This window comes from Pituophis catenifer, unplaced genomic scaffold (genome assembly GCF_029215685.1).
Source record: "Pituophis catenifer annectens isolate HBS135680 unplaced genomic scaffold, rPitCat1.0.hap2 SCAF_2, whole genome shotgun sequence".
NCBI lineage: Eukaryota > Metazoa > Chordata > Lepidosauria > Squamata > Colubridae > Pituophis > Pituophis catenifer.
Genome location: NW_027256882.1, coordinates 247,825,836 through 247,852,143, shown reverse-complemented (window position 1 = coordinate 247,852,143; position 26,308 = coordinate 247,825,836). Strand labels below are relative to the sequence as shown.

Below are 26,308 nucleotides of genomic sequence, written 5' to 3'. Positions count from 1 at the left end.
CTTCAAACTTTTTAGGGAAGTCATCCTCAAATAAACCTTATCTAATTCATGGTTAATGATGCAGTCCTACAAGTCAAGATCTGCAAGTTGAAAAAAGAATCTTGGATGTGTTTAAGCCCTGGGGTTCTGCTTCCTGATGTTTTTGCAATGGCTCATATGCCTTGTCAATCACCCCACATTTTGCATGTTTTGGCAATGTCATAGGATTTCAGCAAGTTTCAAAATTATTATTTACATTAAAAAAGAAATATTTCAACATATGCTTTTCCACTTCATAACAGTCACACATTTGCACAACATGGAAGGAGGACCTGTTTAAAAGACATTCATGCCAACTTTTGCATTGCTTAGAGCAACAAAATCCCTGATTGTGTCCTTCAGATATCAGCCAACATTAAAATATCTTCCCTCAAATGTAAATAAGGAAATGCAGTCATTTAAAACAATTTTTCTTCGTTCTGATGACAATGATGAAGACTTAATTTTATTCATCAGAAATTTTATAAACATATTGGATAATTTTGGCTGACATGCTTAATGCAATATCAGAAAGGCAGTGATATATCTAAACTACCTTTAACATTAAATTAATAATAATTAAAAGGCAGTATGTTACAATTATATATTCTTATATCACTTTGTTATACTTTATGAAGATATATAATATAGCCTCTTATTTAAATTATTATATTGCTTTTGTGCCAAATATTGTTTATTATAGATTGTTAAAATACTGCTTGAAAAGCATAATATGTAAAGTTCCCTTAGAGTACAATTATATGGAAACATGCTAACTTTTGAGATGATAGAAACATTGTTTTAAAATTAAATTGCAGGTGGCTGGAAGCCCTGTGTTCAAAATGATCTACAGAGACTTGCAAGCAAGGTATATGATTTATCCACCACGGAGTTGAGGGACACAATAACGGTGAAGTGAATGCCTCAGTTAACACAAACACTAGGTGTAGTTATATTAAAAAGTACATACTTGTTTTAAGTATTCTAAGTTCTAGTTTTGCTTACATAGTCAAACCATACAACATGTTCAAAATATGAAATATTCTCTAATGGTTATTTTGTCATTTAATTCATCACTTGCTGACCTAAAAATAACATGTTGCCATGCAGATTGAGAATTCAAGTGTTTTATGCTACCATTTAAAGTCCTTGGTAGAATCCCAAGAGATATATATTCCCCAAACTCACAAAAATATGACTACTATGATTGTACCTAAATATATAAAAATGCTTATATATACAAAAATTATTTTTTAATTTCCAGTGAATGACTAGAATTCCCTGTTTATGAGCTATCGCATCCAAACTGGCAGAATTAGGAGCAAAAAGTAGGGAAGGGGAAGGAATATATTACCAGAAGCTTAATGAAAGAAAGGAAAGAATTATTCAATAGTGTTAGAAACATTTAAAATAGAGCTAAGAAACTCATATAGAATTACAGCTGCTTCAAGATATAACAAAATAGTAAACATGTTACTACTTTAAAAAGTAGTATATCAATACTTAGAAGGCATTAACTACATAATCCTCAATACAGAAATATTTGTTTAATGTAAAAAATAAATAAGTTTAAATTTCACTCAAATCAGCTCAAAGTACAGGTGGACATCAAACATTATTAATTTGGTAAAATATCAATAAATGGTACCCAAATAGCCCTCATTTGTCATACACTTCATGCATTTACTTATAGAGATGTTCATGCAAGTAAAGTGGGGAAAAAAAGGAATGTTGGAAAACTAATAACTTATATCTTACACAAAAAAATGACATTTATATTCAGAAAGAACATCTTTTTAAATGATATATTGTTGTATTAGTATTGTCAGAAAGCTTGCAACCTGACATGTATAAAATTGTTATTCCTCTTTTTAAAATGTTTAAAGTAAAAGCTTATTCTGCAACCTAAAAGGAACTAAGGAAATAGAACAAGTGAATCAAACATTGTGATTACATCTGACTATTGTATACCAGTATTTAAAAGTCAAGGATTATCAAGTGAGCTTCTGAACTGAATCAGCAAGTGAGTTCTGATGCTTCATTGCATGTAATTCTGAGAAATCCTATATATTAGGATCAAATTTCTAAATTAGAAATCTGCATCAAAAAGATTGCAAGCCAAAATCAAATCACTAAATCATTTCTGATTTTGCCTGTTTTTATCCTTCACTCTTGCCAATAGTATAATAGAATGAGGAACATAACTCTAACTTTAAAACAAGTATGTTAGATGCTGTTAGAACATCTGTGCAAATCAGGGGTGGGTTCTAAAATATTTTACTACCGGTTCTGTGGGCGTGGCTTATTTTGTGGGTGTGGCTTGGAGGTCATGTGACTGGGTGGGTGTGGCTAGCTGGTCATGTGACCGGGTGGCTATGGCTATGTGTATAGGGACTACTCAGAGGGCTGAAAAAAGTCATTTCTGACAGGTCCTCGCACTTTTGACTGGTCCTCACACTTATGACCATCCTCACATTTATGCCCGTGCAGCATTCTTAACAACCATGTCACTCATTTCACAACTGCTTCTCTTCACCATGGTGATAAGATAGGGCAAAAAACGTAAAATATGAGGACAGTCGTAAGTTTGAGGACTGGTCAAAAGTGCGAGGACCAGTCAAAAATAACTTTTTCAGCCCTCTGAGTAGTCCATATGCACAAAAGGACTACCCAGAGGGCTGAAAAAAAGTGATTTCTGACAGGTCCTCGCATTTTTGACTGGTCTTCACACTTATGACTGGTCATCATTTATGCCCATTGTAACATTCTTAACAACCGTGTCACTCATTTCACAACTGCTTCTCTTCACCATGGTGACAAGATAGGGCAAAAACGTAAAATGTGAGGACAGTCGTAAGTGGTCAAAAGTGCAAGGACCAGTCAAAAATAACTTTTTCAGCCCTCTGAGTAGTCCATATGCATAAAAGGATTCAGCAATAGAGAGGGATGAAGGAAGGGAAGGGAAATTAGAGTAGGAGTGAGGGTAAGAGAGGGAGGAAGAGAGGAGGAGAAGGAGAAAGGAAGAGGAAGTAGGGAGGAGAAGAAGAGGGGGTGGGAAGAGAAAGTAAGAAGGAAAGAAAAGAAAGAGGTGGTAGGTTTAAGGAGAAAGGTTGCTGTACAATAAAAAAGATGAAAGGGAAGAAAGCCAGCCCCAAACAAATATAAAGATATTAAGATAAAGAATGAATTGTTAAAACTTTAAAGAATAAAAGAGAACAAATATGAATAAATAGCAATAATTAGAAACACACATACAAACATACAATGTATTTTCTTTGAACAGAGTATTTGGCTGGTTCACAAATTTAAACAGTGTTTAGTCATTTCAATTAAATTTACAATTTCTATATTTCCTTTTTGCCATATTTATTCCTCATCTATTTTTTTAAAAAACCAATATTACCCTTCATCCCCCTCTCTAATCTTAATCAAATTCAATTTTTCCCTTCTATTCTATATTATACCCCTTCCCATTGTCATCTAATTTTATATCCATCCTCACATTGGTTAATTATGTAATATTACAGTTGTTTAATACAAATTCAACATTTTAATATAAATCAGTTAGTTATATAACTATCTTTTTTGTATATTAATCAATATGAACATGAATATTCCAATTCCGGGCTGTCTTAAGATTTTAATTGATTAATTTTATGGGTAAGGGGTTTTAAAATTGGGAAGCCTAATTGATTTAATGGTTTTTTAAATTATTTTAATTTTCATACTGTATGTATTTTAACCTTGGCTATTCACACCCTGAGTCCTTCGGGAGAAGGGCGGTATAAAAATTTAATAAATAAATAAATAAATAATTTCCATGCAATCCAATTTCTTACAAATCAATTAATTATATTTACCAATAATAATAAACCAAATAATTTCCCCCATATATTCCTCCAAACCACAACTTAACCATTTCTGCTTTCAACACAATATACAATTAATAGTATCTCAATTATTACAATTCCCTAGTTAAATAGAGTTTTTTTTCTTTTGTGTTTTAAAATCTTGAACTCTCCTCTTTTGCCCTAAATTTCCCATTGTTTGCAGTTTTGCACCTACCTTTTTTGGTGAGGAAAAAGAAAAAGAAATCTCTCTCTGCCTCATTTTGTCACGTTGCAGCAAAGACCCTGCTTTACTTTCAGTTTCGTTTTTTCAGCATAGCTAGGGGAAAAAAAATCTGCTCCAGCACTCTTTGCAGAGCCCTGCGCAAAACAGCTGAGAGCAAATCAGCTGAGAGTCGGGAGGCCGATCTAATCAACTTGTGCTAATTAACCTATGCTGAAGCTGAAAGGGGCTTCTATTTTTGCAGGCACCGGTCTACTCATTTGTTTTCTTTTAACACTGATCAGCTGTAGGGCGGCCCTTTGAAGCCCCGCAGCAAGAGTTTAAACAGTTTTTTTTCCCTCTAGCCATCAGCTGGGACTCAGGAGGCAGCAACAGATTGGGAGTGGGCGGGGTAAGCGAACAGCGACCAGGCTGGGAACCGGTTTGGGGGCGTGGCCAGCCAATCTTATTACCAGTTCTCCGAACTATTAAAATCTTTTACTACCAGTTCTTGAGAACCGGTGCGAACCGGGAGCAACCCACCACTGGTGCCAACACTCCACTGCTGATCTGAAAATTGTCTTCTTTCAACTAAAGAACTTCAAAAAGAGATTAAAAAAAACTTCTAAGGAAAAAAAGGACTAGGATTCAATCAAAACTAAGGTTCTCTTTTGCAGTGGAAGTATTAAAAAATCTGGCAAAGATAAGACACTTACTTTATCAGCTGTTGCTGCTGATAAAAGTGTTTGTACTTCTCTGTAGGAAATTTAGATTAAAAGGCCACAGTGGATATCACTAACTTTTTACATTACTTTTACATTAAAAAAAAAAATCAGTTTGCTACAGCATGTAGGAATCCATTCCTCTCTGGGAGTTTGTCACAGAGAAATTCAGACATCCAGAAACCCCATTTTTGTTAGCTAAGAAGTGCAATCCAAGTACAGGAGATAGAACAAAGTTCTTTTAGATGTTTCATGAACAAAATTTCCCACAGATGACAGAAAAGCTACTCTGACCCAGTAAGGAGGTAGAATATTAGAAAAGGGACTTGTGGAAAGAAGAAATTTGGGGAAACAGAGTGAGTTTATGGAGGTGGAATGGATTGCAAACCAATATGATTCTAGACAGCATAGGCTGTTGAAGATTTGTAGTTTCCAGGCGAGCTCAGGATGAAATTCTTAGAAGTGGTGATGAGTAGCAGTCCAAAGACTATTGAAAAAAAGGGGTACCTGGAAGAAAACAACTGCCAATCCTAGAGGAAGAAAATCAGTCACCATAATTAACCATTTCTTATAGTTAAGTAGGAAGCAAGGGGAGAAAATAGAAGTATCATGATTATAGTTAGCTGACATGTATACACATATAATGATACAGGCTTTGCCAAAAACAAAAGGTTTTATATACACAGTAGAGATCCCATATTTCATAATGCTTTTGAGTAGAGAATAACTCAAGCTTTTGGTTGATTATTTCCCTGTTGCTTTCTCTGCTGTCTAACAGTCAAGCAGGTAGACAAGATAGAGAATGGAGTTGGCTATCTAGTTGTAAATACCTCTTGCAAAGGAATACTGATGAAAACTGATATTACAAACTTGTTTTATTTGCTTTGCCATGTTAAGAAAACCATCAAAAAATGTTTTGAATTTATGTTGAAATTGTCTTGCTTTTATGTTTTTCATACCAGGCATAAACTAGTTATGTTGCCCAAAATTCACATGAATAATAGCTTATAAATATTTTTAAATAAATTTACAAACTCTAAATAAGAGCTTTGTAACCTGATAGATAACCTTCTTAACTTATCATTGATAAATTTTGGGAGGAGGGGATGAATTTGAATAAAATATATACAACTTTTCACAGGTGGAGATCACAGGCTACAAATCCTAGGATAGAAGATTACTGACAACAATAGGAAGATGACTTAAGAAATTCCACTTCTGTTAGTATTTAATCTTTCTGTATCTACTCTGTTTCCCCCCAAATAAGACATCCCTGATAATAAGCCCAATCGGGCTTTTGAGCGCATGGCAATAAGGCCAAGCACTTATTTCAGGGTTAAAAAAATATAAGACAGGGTCTTTTTGGGAAAACACGGTATTAGAATATTCACATACATCCAATCCAACCTGTTGTCTGTGCCTGTACACTGACATAAGTATAAATATGTGCACACATGCACACATATTTGCAAGCACAGGACTATTAATTTTGATGACATATATAACATAGCATAATTTTTTATATTTTGAAGGCAAATTATCTTGTGATGAAATTTTATTGAACAGAAAAAATGTTAATTAAAAACTATTAAAAAACAACAAGAAATAAGTTGTACTGCTGCCCAACTGCGTGCATACAGAAACAACCTATTTTTACCAACTGACCCAGAATGTGCATGTGCGTATGTGTGTATATAATGTGTATCAACTACACTCTATTATTTACTAGAGAATGGAAAGCATAAAGTAGGACAGCTTTAGTGTAATAGCTACCTGACATCTTCGTATCCAGGAAAATTTTCTATGTTCTTATGTAAAAGATTCAATAGATTGAGAAAATTCATATAAAAAATTCAGTGTCTGAATATTTTCAGACCATACAATATATTTTATGCACAGTGATAGAATTAGAAATTTGTCCTATTTTATAACAAATTTTATCATATTTTGTTATAAAGAGTTCTATCTGGTAAAACTATAAATTGTTGGAAGCAATGCCAACATGCTTTGCTAAAGCCCATAAGAAAATTAAGATTTTGTTCCAGAATGTACCGGGTTGAAATAGAACAATAAGATGCAACGACGTATCAAAATTGTCTGAGTTTTGCAACATGTAGAAGTATATGCAGAATGAAATGTGGTTTAGGTATTTCCTCACTTAACTTTGAAATGTCTCAAGATTTTTAAAAAATAGTTGAAATGATTTAGTAGTCAGAGAGACATTTCTCTCAAGGACACAAAATTTAAGAGATTGCACAAATTTTGAATTCTGATACAATGTCAAGCCAAAGCCACAAAATAAACAGAAAGGTATAGCCAGAAATTCAAAAACTACTTATTACTATTATTATTATTATTATTATTATTATTATTATTATTATCATCATCATTATTATTATCATTATTATTATTATCATTATTATCATTATCATCCTCATCATCCTCATCATCATTATCATATATAAAAGTTCTTAAATAGCCATTAGTAATCTCCTAAATGGAGAATATATGTAGCTAATGTTTAAATGCTAGGATCTCTGGGTTTCAACTCCAAGATCCCAACAGTCCTCTAAGTGGCTTTCTAGTAATAAAATATAAATACACCAGACAATTATTTTGATGCTGCTTTAAAAAATTGAACTTGAAGAAAGTGTTCTGTCTGTTTTTTGTTTTCATTACAGAAAAAATGCACAAAATAATCATGAATAATCATCATTAATTATTGTGAATTTTAAAATTATAATAGCACTGCAAAATTGCTATGATCAAATAGACTGCTTATTGAAAATATGTGAAGGAAACACTAAACTAGTTTCATTAGATACCAACTGCTTTATATTTAAACAAAAATAAGTCAATGGAATGAAAATATATAAAAAGAGTTAGAAAATCAGACTAATAAAAAAGTTTTATTATCACTATGCTATATCTGAAATGGAAGAAGGTGTAACTTAATCAGGAGAAAAATTATGATTGGTTCTATCTTCCTTAAATGAATTACCATGCTATTTCTTTGAGTTGTACAATACGTTTTCCGTTTATCTCAATATCCTAAGGAAATAGTCTAAAAATTCTATATTCATTTTCAAACATTATATATATCATAAACAGTACCTTCACCAGAACTGAATTCTTACATCTGTTATTTCAACATATGAAATAAAACCTATTTCATTTCAGTAAATGTTTGATATTATGTAGCATATATGTTAAATGTTTGATGTTCCATCGAGATGTCTGTCCATTTATAATTTTTGAAATAAAATACTGGCATATATTGCCAGGATTATAAAAATGGAAAATAAAACAAACATTTTACTTTGAATAAACACACAAAAAAACCCACCCTATATTGTATGCCACATACACCTCCAAAGTCATTGGCTCAAATCCTACGACATTGCTAATTTATTTTTTTTAAACTATGTATCAAAATATTAAAATATTATCTATCAATAATATTAATGACAAGAACATTAAATTTGTTTTCTGTAAAAATAACTTGGCATAACACTAACCAAGGCTTCCTACAATCCTCCGATTCTGCTAACATAATAGAAAGAAGAGCACATTTCTTAATGTCTTCATTTTCCTGGGAAATGTATTAAGGCAGAAAAATCAACTTTAAACATAATTTAAAGTTATCACCTTTATTTAAATATGAAGCTGAGACTATTATTCTGAACCATTAATATAATTACAATTGAATGCACATAAATATACTTGAAATTTGAAACTCTAGACATAAGTCTGTAATTTATTCTAACAAAGTACTTTCTCTTGTATAATACTGTTTCGATAAGAAACTAAAATCTGTCATGGAAAGAGAAAACAAATAATGCCAGTGGACTAAAAACAATAAAATAATTCTAAAATTAAAGAGTTAAATTTTTAATACAATTTGAACATTTGTAGATCTGTTTGACAATATTTTCTATATGGTTTTCTATTTTATGCTATAAAACTTAAGATACGCTTATTTATTGGAATTAAATATTTATTATTTATTAAAACAGGACAAATTATTTCATATTATAGGAACTTGTGTATCTAAAAGCACCAATACCATGAGAAACTGTTTTTTAATGAAAAAGTAAAACTAAAATAGAAGCAGCACCTTTCTTCAGTATAATTTTTTAAATATATTAAATGCCCATCTTACATTCTCTTGGGAATGGAAAACTGCATTTTAAGGGCAAAATAATAGAATGCTGAAGATGATTTACAGTCTTCAGGAAATCAACTGTGCCCTATAACTGCTGTCTTACACAAACACATCACAATCTATTCTCTCAATTTACTGACATATCTACTTTTTACTGAATCTGTCTCCTCTCTTCACCAATGAGTAGCTATGAGTGAACTTTAAACTGATATTCTCCTCTTTCCGTTGTGTGCTCTCACATTACTTCTCCATATTGTAGCTACTTTGATTCTGCAAGATAAAATAAATTCAGCAAGAGTTTTCTACTATGCACCAGTACAATTATGGCAACAGAGAAGAGTCAAGGAGCTTCACCCCTTTCAGTTAAAACTAAATCTATCAAAAGCTCCTTAAAATAAAATAATACTGAAGACTTTCAGTTTAAAACTTAAATAAAATACTCTGAAAAGTGCTAAAGTGAAGCAACTGTCTCTCTGCTATTCTTATCTGTAGTTAAAAACTTGAAAAACATATATGCTAAACACATAATTTACTAATAATAATTGAGAGTACTGTATATATCAAGTATAAAAACAAAAGATAACTGTAAATAAAATTCAACAAATAATGGTTTCTGATTTCTGGAATATAATCATTTCTAGGTTTTATAGAAATGAATATGGAAATGAAGACAAAAGATTATTATGGCAAACCTATTTCACTGAACATAGTGAAAAATCATGTTTCTCATTAATAAAGTCAAACATGAAATCTAAAATAAAAAGAGTATTTCTTATGGCATTCACTTGCTTTAAAATATCACTGCATTTATAAATAGAAATAATGAAAAGAACTGTGGCAAAAAAAGCATATACAAACAGCGGTAATAAAGCCAAACGTGAAATCTAAAATAAAAAAAGAATATTTCCTATGGCATTCACTTGCTTTAAAATATCACTGCATATAAAAATAGAAATAATGAAAAGAACTGGGGAGGGGGAGCATATACATAACAGCTAATTTTGAAATTGCATATTAAACTACAATTTAACTAAGTTTAATAGTTATATTAAAATAAAATAAAATTAAAATAGTTAAAATAAAACTAAGTAAAATAATGTTTAATATTTAAGATCATTAGGACTTACTTTTAAAAAGTATATTCTATTCTGCTCTACTAGCCCAACAGAGGCAGAATTTATAGTATATCTAATGATAAAAGGATATATTAAAGCATATATACACAATATACACAAGCATATATTAAAATTTTTCAGAAGGAAATATACACTCAATATTGTATTTTCTTAGTCACTTGCCATACTATATATGAATTTAACACAATTGTTTTTTTAAAAAAATTCTATCCCTATAAAAGAAACCTTGGTTATCCTTGTTATCCTAAACTACTTTTATATTTATCTGTTTTCCTTTTTTAAGCTTTTTCATTTTCAAGTTCCCTACATGAATATGAAGTCACTAAAATACTAAATCTCATGAAATAACGGTGTATTACCATTATAAAATCTAACTGGTTAGTGAAAACAGCTGTAGCTTACCAGAAAAGCAATCACTTCTGAAACACATACACATTCTTGAAACCGATCCCAACTTTTATAATTAAATAACAAGGCCTTCTAAAATGAGATGAATACATAGTACTTTATCAAACTGAACATTTTCATAATTTTCTTTCACTATTTTGTGTAAGATATGTTTCTTTCATCATGGGCTACAGTACTGTATACATTCTAGCAGCTTTGCTATGTACTTCAATAACTGTCCAACAAAACTATATGCTATGCATTATTGTTGTAAAAGTTTTAACTACTACATAATTCTTAATTACATACTTTTAAAAAAAGAGTTAACTTTTCCTGTACTCTAGAAATTAGGCCACGCCTATCTACATATCTTATTATGAAGAGTGCATAACAAGAAATTAGACAAGTACTGTAATACTGCAATTACTTCAGTCCCCTATATTACAATATTGAACATAGTCACAGCGCTAATTTGAGTGTAATAGATCAAAGGTAATTTCCCCTAACTATAAATGTAATAAAGCTATTACAAGCACTACAATAAAATAAGGTATCTCATATTTGAAAAATTATTTCTAAGGAAAAATGTGTCACAAAAATTACATATGATAAATTATTTGGAAACATATTGTTGATTTGATGCCTTCTGAAGCAATGATCCAAACTGAAAAATCATTCTAGATTGCTGCTTTTTTCACAGTAGCGTTCTCTTTTTAGGACAATTAACTAATGATGACTATCAGTTCATCATATTGTTGTTGTATTCATGCATTTTAAAAAAAACATTTTCTGTTGTTTCCCTCTACTTTAGATAGAAATAGTCTATCATTCTGATATTATACTGATGCTGATGTCTCTTCAAGGTCTCTATAGTGTTTCTACAACATTAGGTAACATAAGCACTCCAGGTGCGGGAACTCCTCCCTAACCTAATTATTAACCTAGTTCCCTAAGAAAACAAGCAAGCAAGTATTGTTTTTTATTCTCTTGCAGACAGAAGCATTTTGATTGTGAAGACCATGGGGTCCTTTCTCTCGGCTTCTCACCTTCTTATGCTGACAGGAAAGATCCATAAGGATAGTGTAAGAACATCTGGGTGAATGCTTGCAGTGTTCTACAGAACACGCATCCCCCTCCCCGCCTTAAATCTTCTTTGACAATACAGGAAGATTAGAGAAAAGGGAGTGGAGCATTTTTGTTGCATTTGTTACTTTCAAAATTAAATTTTGTGGAATTCTTAAAGAGGGCTAAATTGAACAAAGAACATCTGCATTACTTTCTCCTTAAGCATCTCTGATAGCCATGAATATTTATTAGCTCTACCTCTGTATCTCATAGCTTTTCATTCTTTGTTGCTTGGAAACTACCATAATTATGTAAAATAGTGATTGCATTTATACTCTGCTTACAATTAAAATCCAATTAAAAGCATCACATTTCTATATTATGTCATTTTTATTATGTTATCTTATCGTGGTTTATAGCAATCTCCTTGGGTTTGTATGCAATTGATTGTTTAGAAATCTTCCAAGTTCTTCCCTTCAGGGATAGTGTCAAGGAAAAGCTACAGGCAGGTGAGTGGTAAAGATATCTACTCACAAAAACAGATCCTTCTTGTCAAGATGGCACTTAAAATAAAGCAGCAGGATTCTACAACGATAAGGAAAAGTTGGCAATATTACTGGATCACCATTTTTACTCCTATGTTATGCCTGTGTAACACAGAACACAGGAAAAAAGTATAAAATATATTTAAATTGTTTTCAATGATAATGTCAGTACTTTTATAACACTGGCTCATAGCATGCTGGTATTCTTTGATTCTGCTTTATCACCTGAAGTTCTTTTACCATCTGGTTCATATTTCTGAATAGGAATACCCTGCCAACAGTACTTCATGTCTTTTTTTTTATTGAAAAAGTTTTTCAAATACAAATTTTTCCCCCTTTTCCCCCCCCTCCTCCCTAACCCCCCTCCCCCTCCCCTTCCCCTTTGACTTCTTCATAGTAAAACCCAAATTCATAACAGATTATATCATACTTTACCATACACTTACTCCATCTCCATATGCTGACCCTTTCTTTCTAATAAAATTATCATATCCCCCTTATACTATACTATAATATACATTTCAAAGTGACATTCTATTATAACATTGTCTAATAACTCCTAATTTAACATAATATTATTATATCTCCCAATTTAACGATTTCCGCTCATGATCTACCCTTTTACTACCCCCCATACGATATAACATTTCAGAACATACTTCCACTATAAGACTATACAATAAATCCTAATTTAACATTTATTCAGTTCAGCTACCCATTTCCTTCCCCCCATCATTATGTCTCTTAGCTCAAATCTTTTACATATATTCACATCTAAACATAATATCCCTTTTTTTTTAAACTAAACAATCAATAACCTAACCTATCTCCACCCACTTTCCTACAAAACTACCATGATTGTTCTTAATATCTTTATTCTTCTGCCCACTCCACTAGAAAAATATTCCCTTATGTAAATAAAATCCTAAAAGAAAAAAACTTTAGGCTTGTAATCCATATAATATCTTCTGTAATGTCTTTCAACTGGATAATAAACTCCATCGCCCATGTTAGGGTAACATCGCATCCTAATTCCAACAGTATTTTCAGTATCTTCAATTACCATCTGCCCCCATCAGTAACAAATATCTTCATATTGCAAAAAGAAAAAAAAAAGAACACAACAACAGTACTTCATGTCTTAATAAGCTCCTGATTAGTTAATTAGAATATCTTAAATTTGGAACTGCTTAAAAAGGAAACCCAGAAACTAAAGTGATGGCAAAGCAGGAATAGAAGGACTTTAATTGATAATAACAAGGTGAACAACATGGCACTGAAGGGGCTTTTTTTTCTCCTAATCCCAATTAAAGATGATACTTATCTTCAAACACCTAAATGTTTATTTCCAAGAGAATAAACTTATGCAACAAAATGCACTAATGACATCAAAAGATGAGATATTTGGCTTTATTAACCCAAAATGTGGGGTTGGACCAAGGTACTTGACCTTTAATAGGAGGAAGTGGAAACCTGTTTTCCTTTCTCTTAACACCTACTAGCCAATAGACGGCTAGAAAACCATTCACTTACAATCTGAATGGGAGTAGAATAGGGGATAGCATAACAGTTCAATGGAAAGAAAATAGCTCCTGTAAATTAGGAAGAAGAATCACACAGGAATGGATCCTTTATTTAATTTTCCTTGCCCGAGTGACACATTGCTGATATGGTTTTCTAATTCCTAGTTTCTGGAGAATAGTAGGAAAAGGACCAGATAGAAAAGTTAGTTTATTGGATTTTTCCATTAAAATTTGCATCAGAAAATATTTCCATCAGATTATAGAGTTTTTAATTTACTAAATTTTCTGGTTTTAATGACTTTCATGTATTTTACAGTATAATGTTTTGCATGATTACTTAGATGTAAAGCATAACCTCTGACACAAACTTGCCTAGTTGGCCAAAGATTTTTCCCAAAATGTAGTTTTACAAGTTAATTCCACAACACTGTTCCTTCCCCATAGCACAAAGATATTATTATATCTTTATTTATATACCTTATTTTCATCAATAATAAGAAGAGTATGTATAATTTTAGTTAGCATTTCCAAGACATTTTAGGTATGCTGCCCAAGCATGAACATCTCACAATTTATTGAGGTTATTATTCACAAACCTTACAACAAAAGCACAGCCAATATCAGAATCATGTAACAAAAGCAGACTTAATAGCTGCAGAAGAAAAAGGAAATCAGAATCTTCCTGTCTCCAATTCACTTTCCATCTTTTCCCATTCACTGTACATCAAAGAAAATCTACTTCACCTGACACACAAGACACATTTTCACCCCTGATCAGGCAGGTGTCAAAGCCAGAAAGCAAGCCTATTTTCCACAGACCTTTTACCTTGTTTGATCACTGGTTACTTTTGATCTGACATTGCCCTCACTCGAGTAATGACTTCCACCTCATAGAACTTACCTCACATCTGTCAGAAAGAATAAAGGACCTCAAACTAAGTCCTGACAAGGCCTATGGGCCATGCGTTGCACTGGCAATGGAACATTCCCCAGCTCCCACAATTTCCAATTCAGTTTCTTTTGTTCTGGTGGGCACAGGGGTTATGGTACCATTGAGAGCATGAAGGATTATACACACACTGTGAAGCCAAGTCTTCATGAATTACTATCTTTTCATGTCAGCTTCTCTATCCTGTTAAACGCTGTGAATGTTATGGTAGTTACTATGAAACACAGTCTACAAATGCTGTTATGGAAAGACTGTTTAAATCTTTCAGATAGTGAATATCCTGTACAGAGCTTTTTAAAAAGATTTCAAACAGGGCACTGGAAACCAGCTGGCAATGTTGACTGAATAGACTGTTTTACGAACATCATTAAATAAAAATCCAGATTTAAGACATTTACTTTTTAATTACGAGTAAATAAAATATATTTTAATGAATAAAACCATTTAAACCTCCTGTTTTGATGCTCATATTTGTACTTCAACTCATCACTTTGCTTTCAGACAAACATACCAAAAAGTAAAATATTAACTGCATATTAATTCTCTAACAGTTTAGAAAATTAAAATTAGATGTAACAAAATTCTGGCAGATCAAATCAAATCAAAAGCTACTTATATTCTTTAAACTCTTATTTTCTATAAATAAATAACAAAGATTCTCTTTTCACTGCTGCAACTATTGCATTAAAAGCAATTAAGGAAAAAGATAACCTTTGCACTTTGACTACAAGAAAAAAAATTAAATTACATTGAGAAAAGCATCTCACATTTCATTTAATAACCATAGAGATTTTAATACTCCCTGAAGATGCTGTAATTTTCAGAGATGGAATAAGTTTTAAAAGTATTATATACTACTTTTTATATACCACTTTTTAAACTATACAATAGTTTATTTTAACTTCATGGAGAAAACATAAAAATAGAGATATTATTTCAAATAGCATTGCTTCATGTTACAGTTTGGTAAAACAATCTTAATGCTAGAAACATAGGAAAAAAGTGCCATTGTACATATAATTATTCCTGAGTAAACATGCCAATAATTAAGCCATAATATAGTTGGTAAGCATAAGGCACCAATAATGGCTTTTATCTGCATTGGCTAATGGTCTGAACATGCTATACCTTATTACATGATTTTGCCTTCTTTTGGAGAAACATGGCTTGTGAATTCATACATAACAGTATAGTTTATCATTGAACCAGGTAAACACAGGTCATTTAAGAAGTAACATTTTTTAAAAAAAAAATAAAATATCCTAGCTTAATATATGTGAGAATTAGACCTATGTTCAACTGTCATTTATTTGGGCGCATAGAGTTATTTTCATCAAAATATCACCAAGAAGCATTACAAAAGGAAAACATTTTAAGCTTTTAAAAACTAATTCAAATATGAATTTAATTTACTAGCATAAAATAGTATATATTTGAAAATTTTTATCGTAAGAATATAAAATATGCCAACACTTTCAGAAAAATGTTTGAATTCTTTATCAAAACGCATACTAAAATTGCTAAAAAAAATTACAATTGCAAAACACTTACAAGGCAGCTACTATTATATGTAGAAAGTAAATTATATGAAACCATTTCAATGAAATATGAAATTTAAAAAAACAGATCAAGTAAAAGTATCTTTTTCATTTAGTCTTAATATCTACACATTAAGCTATACAAAGCCTTAGACAAATCCCCAGCTGTTTCTCAACAGTCAGGCTGAAAACTGATGAATAACTAACTATATGTTATGCATTTCTAAACACAGTAACCTATCACACAGTATATGTGATTTGTATAACTTAACACATAAAGAGGAAATACAAAGTATACAAGATCCACAATGAACACAAGATATAAGCAAGCTATTGTGTGTGCGTTACAAGAGAAAAAATAGTGAATTTTGACAGAATAACATATATGTATAAAATGTGAGAAGCGTGTCACAGAAGTAAATACAGTTGACAAACATAAAAGCCATTGCCAGAACTCAAACATAAAAAGTTCAAAAATCCACATTAAAAAAAATGACAGCTGTGATAAAGCACAGCAGTTGTTGTACTTGGAATACAATGTTGAATTATACAAAAATTGAATTATACAAAAGAGCTGGATACCAAAATATTTAGCATTTCTGAAATACCTCACCTAAGTATTTTATATTACTTCAAAACTTACTTATGCTCATGTTTTTCCTACTTACTTGTTTCTTACTATTAAAATGTCCATATGAGCAAGTAACTTTTAGCAAAGATACTCTTATTTAGAGTGTTTTATTAGTAATAAGATTACATGTATGTCAACAACTCAAATATATGCACTTCTACTTTCCCCAGCGAGACGGCTTGTAAAACCAGAGAGGTCCAAATATTACTATAAATTTCTCAAAATTAACTTGGACCTTAGAAACCAACCACTTTCAGTAGTTAAGAATGAATTTGAACCAGTGACTCAATTCTAGTCCAATAATTGTTACATAATTTATTAATTCAAAAAATCCTGACCTTACACTAAGTGTTCCAATCTCACTAGAAGTGTTTTGAGCTCAAAATGTGTTTTAAACTGCAACTCTTCCAATAAAATCAAATTTGTTATCAAAATACTTTCTGTAAGACAGAACCACCCATTTCAAATTTGAAACAGTGTTCCAATCAGCTATTCAGAATGAATTGTTAATCTTTTAAACATCAAATACCTGATTTCAATCCCCTATATCCAGAGTAGTCTTTCTCAACCTATGTTACTATGCAGCTCCTGAATTAATTTTCAGGTCTGAAAGCCCTGCTTAAAATTATGCTTGTTTAAAAAAAAATAATGGCATCCAAAACTCCTAGTGACTTGTTGCTGAAACTTGGGGTCCGCAGAACTCCACTTGAGAATGGCTCTCCTACATAAACTCCTGCCATCCAAGCCGCCAAATAATTTCTCCCTGCACAAAGAAGGTATTAAGGAGGATCCTCATTTAATGACCATAATTGCATTAGCAACTCAGTTATTAATGAAATGGTACTAAGTGAAACCACAACTGTGCTTACAATCTTCCTTCAGCTTTCTTTTGTTTTATAGACTGCATGGGTCGTAAATGTGAGGATTAGTAACAAAGTGACTTTTTCATCATCATTTTAACTGCAAAATGTTGCTGTGCAAAGCAGTTGCTAAACAAGGACTAGCTGTAATATTACAAAAAAATTATTTTATTGGACTCTGGATATGGTACACCTAGATTAGTGAAAAAGTTTTCCCCAACCTCAAATAATGTTTTGCCTGAAAATGAGCGGCAAACATACACAAAATGGAAGTGATACAATTTTAGCGGATGAGGGGAACCAAAAAGTCAAACTTTTATGATACTGATAATAAAAGAACCTATACCTAGTTTTTTTTATATCTGGAACACTTCATCTTTTCAGAAATATATACCTAAACTTGGTAAAGTATAACTTCTTTGGAACAAATAGAATCCAATAATATTTGAGCATTTATTTTTTCTTTTACTAGCTGCTGTGTAAAAATGAGCTTTCTATCCTTATTTGGATTTTAAATACTTTTAAATATTTTAGTATTAGTATTTATACTCTTCATATTTGGTTTGTATTTTTAAGTTCTCATAATCATGAGATAAGTTTATAAGTTTATGTAACAATGAATGGTAGTTAACTAGCTATCCTTACGAAGATAAATTAGCAAGATTTCAAATATTTATGGAGCATACTAATAAAACCATTCACACATTTTATGTCATCCACTGACTTCACTTGGAAACTTTGGATAAGAATATCACTATGATTTATTCTAATTTTTATTAAATTTACCTTTGTAAATGTTTGTGTATTCATATATATAATATATATTTATATATAATGTATAGTATAATTCTATTAGTTATCTTAAATTCACAATTCCCTCATTATCATCACTGAACTAGTCAAAGCTAGTTTAGCCACTACATATTCCCAACAGAATCTGAATAACTCAAAATAACATCCTTTATTGTGTGCTTTAGAAAAAATGGAGAAAATATATACAGGTGCAGTTGAATTTAATCTTAAATCTCTGAAATAAAGTAATAATATAACTGCTATTCTAGAATAGTGTTTTAACATAGTAGGAGGCAAATCAATTCACAGAAAGAAAAGTTAACTATAAATGTACACTTAGTTATAATTACAATTACAAAATGATTATAATTGGAAACCTGAAACTATCCACTTTAAGTTCTTTAAAATAAAAGTACCATTTTAAATGTCTGTCATAAATAAAATAGTATCTAATTATTGAAGTTTACTCCAAAAGTTAAACTGATATGCAATCAAATAGTGTCAGTTCAATATCAGTTATATATTAAAGAGACATAATTTTTCAGCCATACAGTTTTATTGTTATAACTAAGACTATTGAACTAGTATATAAGGTAAAATAAAAATATATGCTGGACTCTCTAAATTATCCACATAATAACACAATCTAATCAAAATCTACCATTTCTGGCATTTCCATTATCCACCAAGGACATAAAGGCATATATAAGCATCTATAAAGACATACTGCCACCTAAAGGTCAAGTGAAATTATTTTTTCCTACTTATTTGCAGATAATACTTCACCCACAGCATTTTCAGAAACATTATATGTGCGTTCATAGTCATCTGAGAAATTTACTGGTAACTCATTTAAAGAATGAAAAGAATTTTAACAGAGAAAATAATGCATTCAAGCAAAATCATCACTCTAAAAATAGCTATCATGGAATATCAGTTATGCAGGGTTTACAATATCAATATAAAACATTCTGCAATAGATGAAGATTGCTTTACAAATTGCATGCACAATAATATATTACAATGTACAGTGCAAATGGCTTGTTTGTATATTGTCACATATGTAAAAACACAATCCACCTGCAATAAAAAATGGTCAAACAGGTATTTGATTTAATAGGAAACCTAGGTAATAGTTTTATTTTGATCCAACAACACATCCCTCCTGCCTCTTCTACTATACTATCTGTGTGTGTGTGTGTGTGTGTATATGTGTTTAAAAATGAGTAAAAAATTCATTTTTTGCACACACTTACCACTTGAATGCCATCCCAACTGCATAACTAAAACAAATAGGTACCTTTATAGGTCAGTAGCCACACAAAAAAATACTGGAGGCAGATGATCACAAGAGTGTCAATGGCAAAGGCATCATTTCATATAGATTGAGAGAAGGCAATGCTAAATCTCGCATTCGCCAAGAAAATGTGGCTCACTTAAAGCCTTTGAGACATCTTCTGGTTGACGTTACCACACATGAAAAGAAAAGCCAAAGGGGTCACACCAGAATTACTGTGGGAATATGGAGCTTAAGGGAAATAAAATGTACATTGGAAAACTCCACATACTGAAAGTTGAAATGAATTATTAAAGCATCAGCGAATTGAAACAAACTAAAATTGGACACTTAAGATCATACTATTTGATAGCACATGAAAAATAAAGAAAGAATGGTGGGTGCTGCTTTCATAAATGGAAAGATACAGCAAAAAGAATATTTGGATACAATGTGACATCTAATAGCAATTAAACTTCAGAGACAATCATTTACCATTATGATCGTCCACTTTATGCTCCAACTACTACTACAGAAGAGGAAGTTGATATGTTTTATCAGAAGGTTCAATCTGAAATTAACAGAACGCCTCAGCAAAATATGCTGTTTATGATGAAACCTTGTAATGCCAAGGTTGAAATAATGAAGAAAATGTAGCATGGCCTAGGAAACATAAATGAAGGGGAAAATGACTTATCAGGTTCTGCCAGCCAATTATTTCTTCATTTCTAACACATTATTCAAATAACCAAAAGAATGGGCTTTATCAGACAGAACAGAGAGAAATCAAATTGGTCTGTTGGTCTGAGCTCCAGAGCTTGGCAATTTGGTTGCAAATATTTCATTACCATTAGAGGAGACATCGTCAATGCGCTTTGAACTGTGCTTGTCTGTCAGAGCACTGGTCTTTAAATATCTTTTTATGTGATGCAAATTAGTGTGGATGTTGTTTGTTTGGCTACTTTTGAGTCATGGTTTGACTTGGCTGGCTGTTGTTACCCAGGTATGTTCTTTGGTTTTAAGTACCATCTGTGTGATGTAAATTAGTGTTGCTTGTTCGGATACTGCTGAGTCATAGTCTGATTTTGGTTTGTTTGAAAGGCTGGTTGTTGTTACTGAGAAGTGGTCCGATTTCTTGTGAGATGATAGGTTGTGATTTGTTGTTGTTGTTATGTAGTGGGGTGCCTATTGCCAAGCTCTGAACTCAGACCAACAGCCCAACTACCAACCCGAGCTACTTATATTCAAATACATTTCAGAAATCAAATTGATTATATTATTAGCACAAGGAAGTGGAAAAGATCAATAACAACAAAGACATGGCCAGGGGACTAATTCTAGAACAGATGGCAAATTTCACACGTGTGAGTTGAAAGCTAAGCTAAAGTGGAAATACAAAGACAATCAAATTTTGCAAGATAACCTTGAGCGTATAATCATAATTTACAAGAATATCAGGAATTGCTTTAAAATCAAGAACCGTGCTGATAGGGATCTGGAAGCAATGTGGAAATAAAATCAAAGTTGTCAAAGATTAATATGAAAAAACACTCCATTGACCAAAAAACCAAAGAAAGCAAACTGGATGTCAGAACAAATGGTGCAAATTACCAAAAACAGAAAAGAAGCCAAATTAAAAAAGAAAAATCTTCCAAGAAAGATCTCTAAAAGAAACTTAACAAAGATTTCAGAGCTGTCAGAAGAGACAATAAGCAGTAAACAAGAGACATTAACATCCAATACATAGATAGTCCTCAATTTATGACAAAAACTGAGCCCAAAATTTCTGTTTTTAAGTGAAACATTTGTTAAGTGAGTTTTGCTGCATTTTATGACCTTTCTTGCCACAGAAGATGGGTGGCCTAATAAATGTTTTAAATAAACAAACATGCCTTTGAAATTGGAGGAAGAAATATTATTAACTTGTGATATGCTGATCAACAACTACAATGTTTGATAGCTGAAAATGCTAATGATATGCAAGCTCTAAAAAGTGTCAAGGATATTTATTATTAAGATTATATATAAAGAAGTTAAAAGTAAATATAATGGTGGTATACAAACAGAAGAGCGAAGAAAATGATACTGCTACAGCAATTAACCTTAAAATTGACAATGGAGATATTGAGGGGGTAGACCTTTTAGGACTATCAATATAAAGGAATCAGTAGTCAAGAAGTGCAGAAAGAACTTAGTTCAATGGAAGATACAGATAATGGGACATGTCTATATCTAAAAAGATCAATATCACGCAAGAATCAATATCATGTAAACAATACTTTTCCCCATTACAGTGAGTTGGGCAGCCATATGCAGCATTTAAATAAACTTTTAATATTTTCATATTAGTATAATTGTTTTTATTGCTACTCTTGGGGGAAAGAGAATGAAAATCCAACTCCTCAGAAACTTTCTACACTTAGATAATCTATGTATTTTTTTTTAATTGACTGAGACTACTCAGCACTCCTGCAAAGCTAAATTGCACAGTGACTCAGCTGGAAGATATTGCAGAAGTAGAATTTTTTAAAGGCCCAAAACAACTGGATATATCATTGCCAATGCAAGATACTTTCCGTGTAGCTAGACATGCTTTCAGACCATGATACCTTAACAATATTCAGATGAAACGTCTAAGTGTCTTCATGAAATGTGTTCACTAAGCATTGTATTTTAATTGCCCACGCTTTTCTATGCTACAAGCATAGCATGAAAATGAACAAGTAAATGTCATATGAAAGCAGCATGCAACAGCAACTACTCTAATGTAAAGAATGATAAACTCCAGAGGAGCATACCAGTCTCACGAAGTGATTAAAAAAACACTGAGGCATCTGTAATATGTAAAACAATAATCAAATTTAGGACAGCATTACAATTCATTGTCAATGTAGTAAGAAACACCAAACCAGAAAGGCAATGACTTTCTGTGAATAAGAAGCAGAAATGATAACATAGCTAAATGTATGGCAATGGTTTTTTCAGATGTAATAATCCAAATTATATTGTCATGAGAATAAGTCTCATGGTTCGAGCATTTGGTCTTCCCTTTGTTGGAGATGAGTTGAGATGAAGATTTCCCCTGATGGGATTAGCCCAACTGACTCATTTCATTCCAGCAAAAAAGGCCTACTTTGGATACCATCTGCCAAAGAATTCTAACTGGCAGGATCCAGGAAAAGAGCCTTTTCTACTGTGTGGGACCTCATTAACTTTTCCATTGTTGATGAGGTCCACCCCACCTGCAGCCTGAACAGCTTGAAAACATGGCTCTGCCACCTGCCTGGGGCCCTAACAGTGGCCAGCCACATTGGGATGGCTGATGGGATAGAGAAAATACCCATCTGCAGATTGCCATCATCTTGGTTTTTAACTTTTCTGCAGGATCTAAACTGGATCAGTCATTGGAATGATTGTCATTTCCGAGCTTTTAGACTTGTGCCCATCCTCGGGTAATTTCTCTCTACCAGAATGTATGCTTTGGGCTATTCTATGTGTAGTATTCATGTGATGCCTAATTGCATGTGGCTTTAATCAGAAGATTAAACCTCTGGTCCCAGTGACTGACCCAGATTGGTTCCTGCAACATTATCCTGGGAGACGTATATTTGCCTTTAACTTTTTTATTTAACTGCCCTCATTTTAATTGTTCTGTATTATCTTTTTTTACTTTTGATTATATTGTAAGCCATCCTGGTTCACCATATCAATGAGATGAGAATCATAAAATATTTAATAAATACAATATTATTAACCTTATTAATAAATATCATTAAAGCAGAAATACAATTCACAGGATAGGGAGGAAAAACAATGGAGTGTTTCAACAATGGAGTGTGTCAACTTAGCAGGTCCTTGCTCCCTGGAAGCCCCAGTCCTGACAACATTGCCAAGACTTGAGGCCATTTTGGAATACCAAAGGGATGTAACTAGTCTAATTTCAGACGGAAGAATTTCTTTAACAGTGCTGCAACAGAGAAGGCATGTCTCCTGGGACTCTTCAAGTGAAGGTCCCTCGCCAATGGTATCTGAAACATGCCTACTCTACCAGATCTAGGGGAACAGACTGATATTAACTCAAGAGATAGGTATTTCTTCCATAGTGTATGAATATAGATAAAAGCTTTGAGTTTAAATACTAAAACAATACTAAAACATATGCAATATGAGAAGGTGGAGATGATCATTGTTATATAAGTGCTGCAATGAAGATTGGAAATAGCTTTAAATATCCAATTTCTTTTTGTTATTCTTCAACTTATTCTTTTTCCTTTATATAATCTTCCTTTTTCTATTTTTTCTGTATTTTTTCAATCTGGTATCTTTTTTTATAGTTCTTAACCTTAATCATTGCCCATCTCCTTACAGACACTTTGAAATGTTACTCTTAAACATGTACTTTCAGTAGTTCTATTTTGTTATTTCTGTCTTATTTTGATGAGGGCTGGATAGACAAATAAACAAAACATATGGTACATTTTTGTTGGCATTACATTCTGTGAGACAGAACGTAAGTACAGAAATTTGCTTTATAGTTATATTATCTGTCCATCTAATTTGTATTATGGTATATACTGGTATTATGCCAGTATATTGACTGGCAGCAGTTCTCCAAAATGTCCTGGGAATGCAGAAAACAGGATTATTTGTAAACATAGTATGAATTCTACAATCAAAGTCAGAAAGTATGTTCTTCCATTCACTAAGAACTGAACTAGTGAATATGACTTTAACAAGCACACTATTGTAGCTCACTAATGGAACAAAGTCTACATTTCCATAGTTACAGTGACATTTATTTTTTTAGAAACTAAGTGGTTTAATAGAATATGACAATCCGTCCAACATGGCAAGTTCAAAGCTACTTAAGGCACCCAATTCTCTAGAGCCGTGATGGCGTGCCCGAAGTGGCACACGGAGCCATGTCACCTGGCACGCCAACCATCACACCAGCTCAGCTCCACCACGCATGTGGAAAACCTGCCAGCCACATGCATGGGGGGCAGGGTGCATATGCAGGCAGCACTTACATTGCATTTTGGGGTTTCACGCATGCGCAACCCCACCCCGGGCCATGTTTTGGGCCTGGAAGGCCTCCTGCACCAACCTGGAAGCCAAAACAAGGCGCAGGGGGCCCTGGGGCGCATGCATGGGGGGGCAGGTGCATGTGTGGGGGGGTGCATGCGCGGGGATGCACGTGCATGTGCAGGGGTGGGGTGCATGCGTGAGGGGCATTTGGGGGGTCTGGGTACGCATGTGTGCATTTGCATGCGCACTTGCGCACTTTGGGCACTTGGCACCAAAAAGGTTAACCATCACTGCTCTAGAACATGTACTCTGTACTTTATATTAGTTTACTATGATAAACACTCAGAAGTAAATACAATTTAGAATTTACAATAGAATTCCAGGATTAATCTTTTTCCCCTTTTATATACTGTATATTTTTCATTTAACTTGTTCATTAATTCACAGCAAAGTGCATTTTCCCTTGTCAACCTCAATTTCTCATGAAAGCATATTCGATTTAAGGTTTCACTATAGTATGAGATTTAAGAAGAATCAAATTAAAGTAAAAGGAATCATCTGGATAGATCAAAAGGACAACTGATTCTCAAAATGTAGTAGATTTACAAGAGATATCAGTGTTGATCTCATTTTATAAAGTTGTAATAAATTAGTTTTAATGTGAGAACTAATAGGAATATAACACTTGTTTTGCTCATCTGGAAAGAGCAAGAGAAAAAGAGTTACAAAATATTTGGGAAATTCAAACACTGATACAGCGGCAATATTTAACCTACTTATACCTAGACTTTAATATTCCACATTCATGAATGTATCTATTTAAAATTTTAAATATAATGACCAAGACAACATCTTGGTATCCTAAAAAAAATTCTAAATAACTGAGCATGTTTACAAATTTACTTCACTACACTGCAATATGGAAATGTGGGAGGAAATGTAGGGAGCCTTGGTAGTACAGTGGTCTAAAGCACCCTGTTATTAAGACCAGCTGTCTGCAATTACTGCAGGTTCAAATCTCGCCAGGCTCAAGGTTGACTCAGCCTTCCATCCTTTCTAAGGTAGGTAAATTGAGGACCCAGTTGTGGGGGCAATAAGCTGACTTTGTATAAATATACAAAAGGATGAAGGCTATTGCTTAGCACATTGTAAGCCGCCCTGAGTCTCCGGAGAAGGCATATAAATCAAAATTAAAAAAAAAAAGAATACAGCAAACTATTGGACCATTTTTCAAAAGGGAGATATTTCACAAATTCCTTTACTTGTGGGATAGTTTCCTGCACGAAATTACTGCTGACACAATCCATTGTTATTTCAGAAACTTCTAGCCAAAGAACTTACTGAGAATCAACCTAATGTAACTTATAAATCCTTGTATAGGTAGGGGCGAGAGCACCAACAGAATGTAATGACAATTTCAATTTAAAGTTATAGCAGAAAATACTTACTAATTTGTTTTCCTGCATGTATATTTTCCGTAACTTCAAGCATCCTTTAGCTATAATGGTCATTCCTTCATCTGAGATCTTGTAACACTGCCCAAAGTGAATGTCTTTCAATTCTCTGCATTCTGAGCCCAACTATAAATGAAGTTAAAATCTGCATTAACAACATACTTGAAAC

General features: G+C 32.6%; 1 protein-coding gene across 1 annotated transcript in view; it reads right to left on the bottom strand.

Moving 5' to 3' along the window:
- The window catches only part of FBXL17 (F-box and leucine rich repeat protein 17), a 136,596-nt gene that overhangs the window by 98,575 nt on the left and 11,713 nt on the right, over positions 1-26,308 (bottom strand). Inside the window, exon 4 of the mRNA XM_070935735.1 lies at positions 26,134-26,265. Coding sequence (XP_070791836.1) covers positions 26,134-26,265 — 132 coding nt within the window. The remainder of the gene's footprint in view (positions 1-26,133; positions 26,266-26,308) is intronic.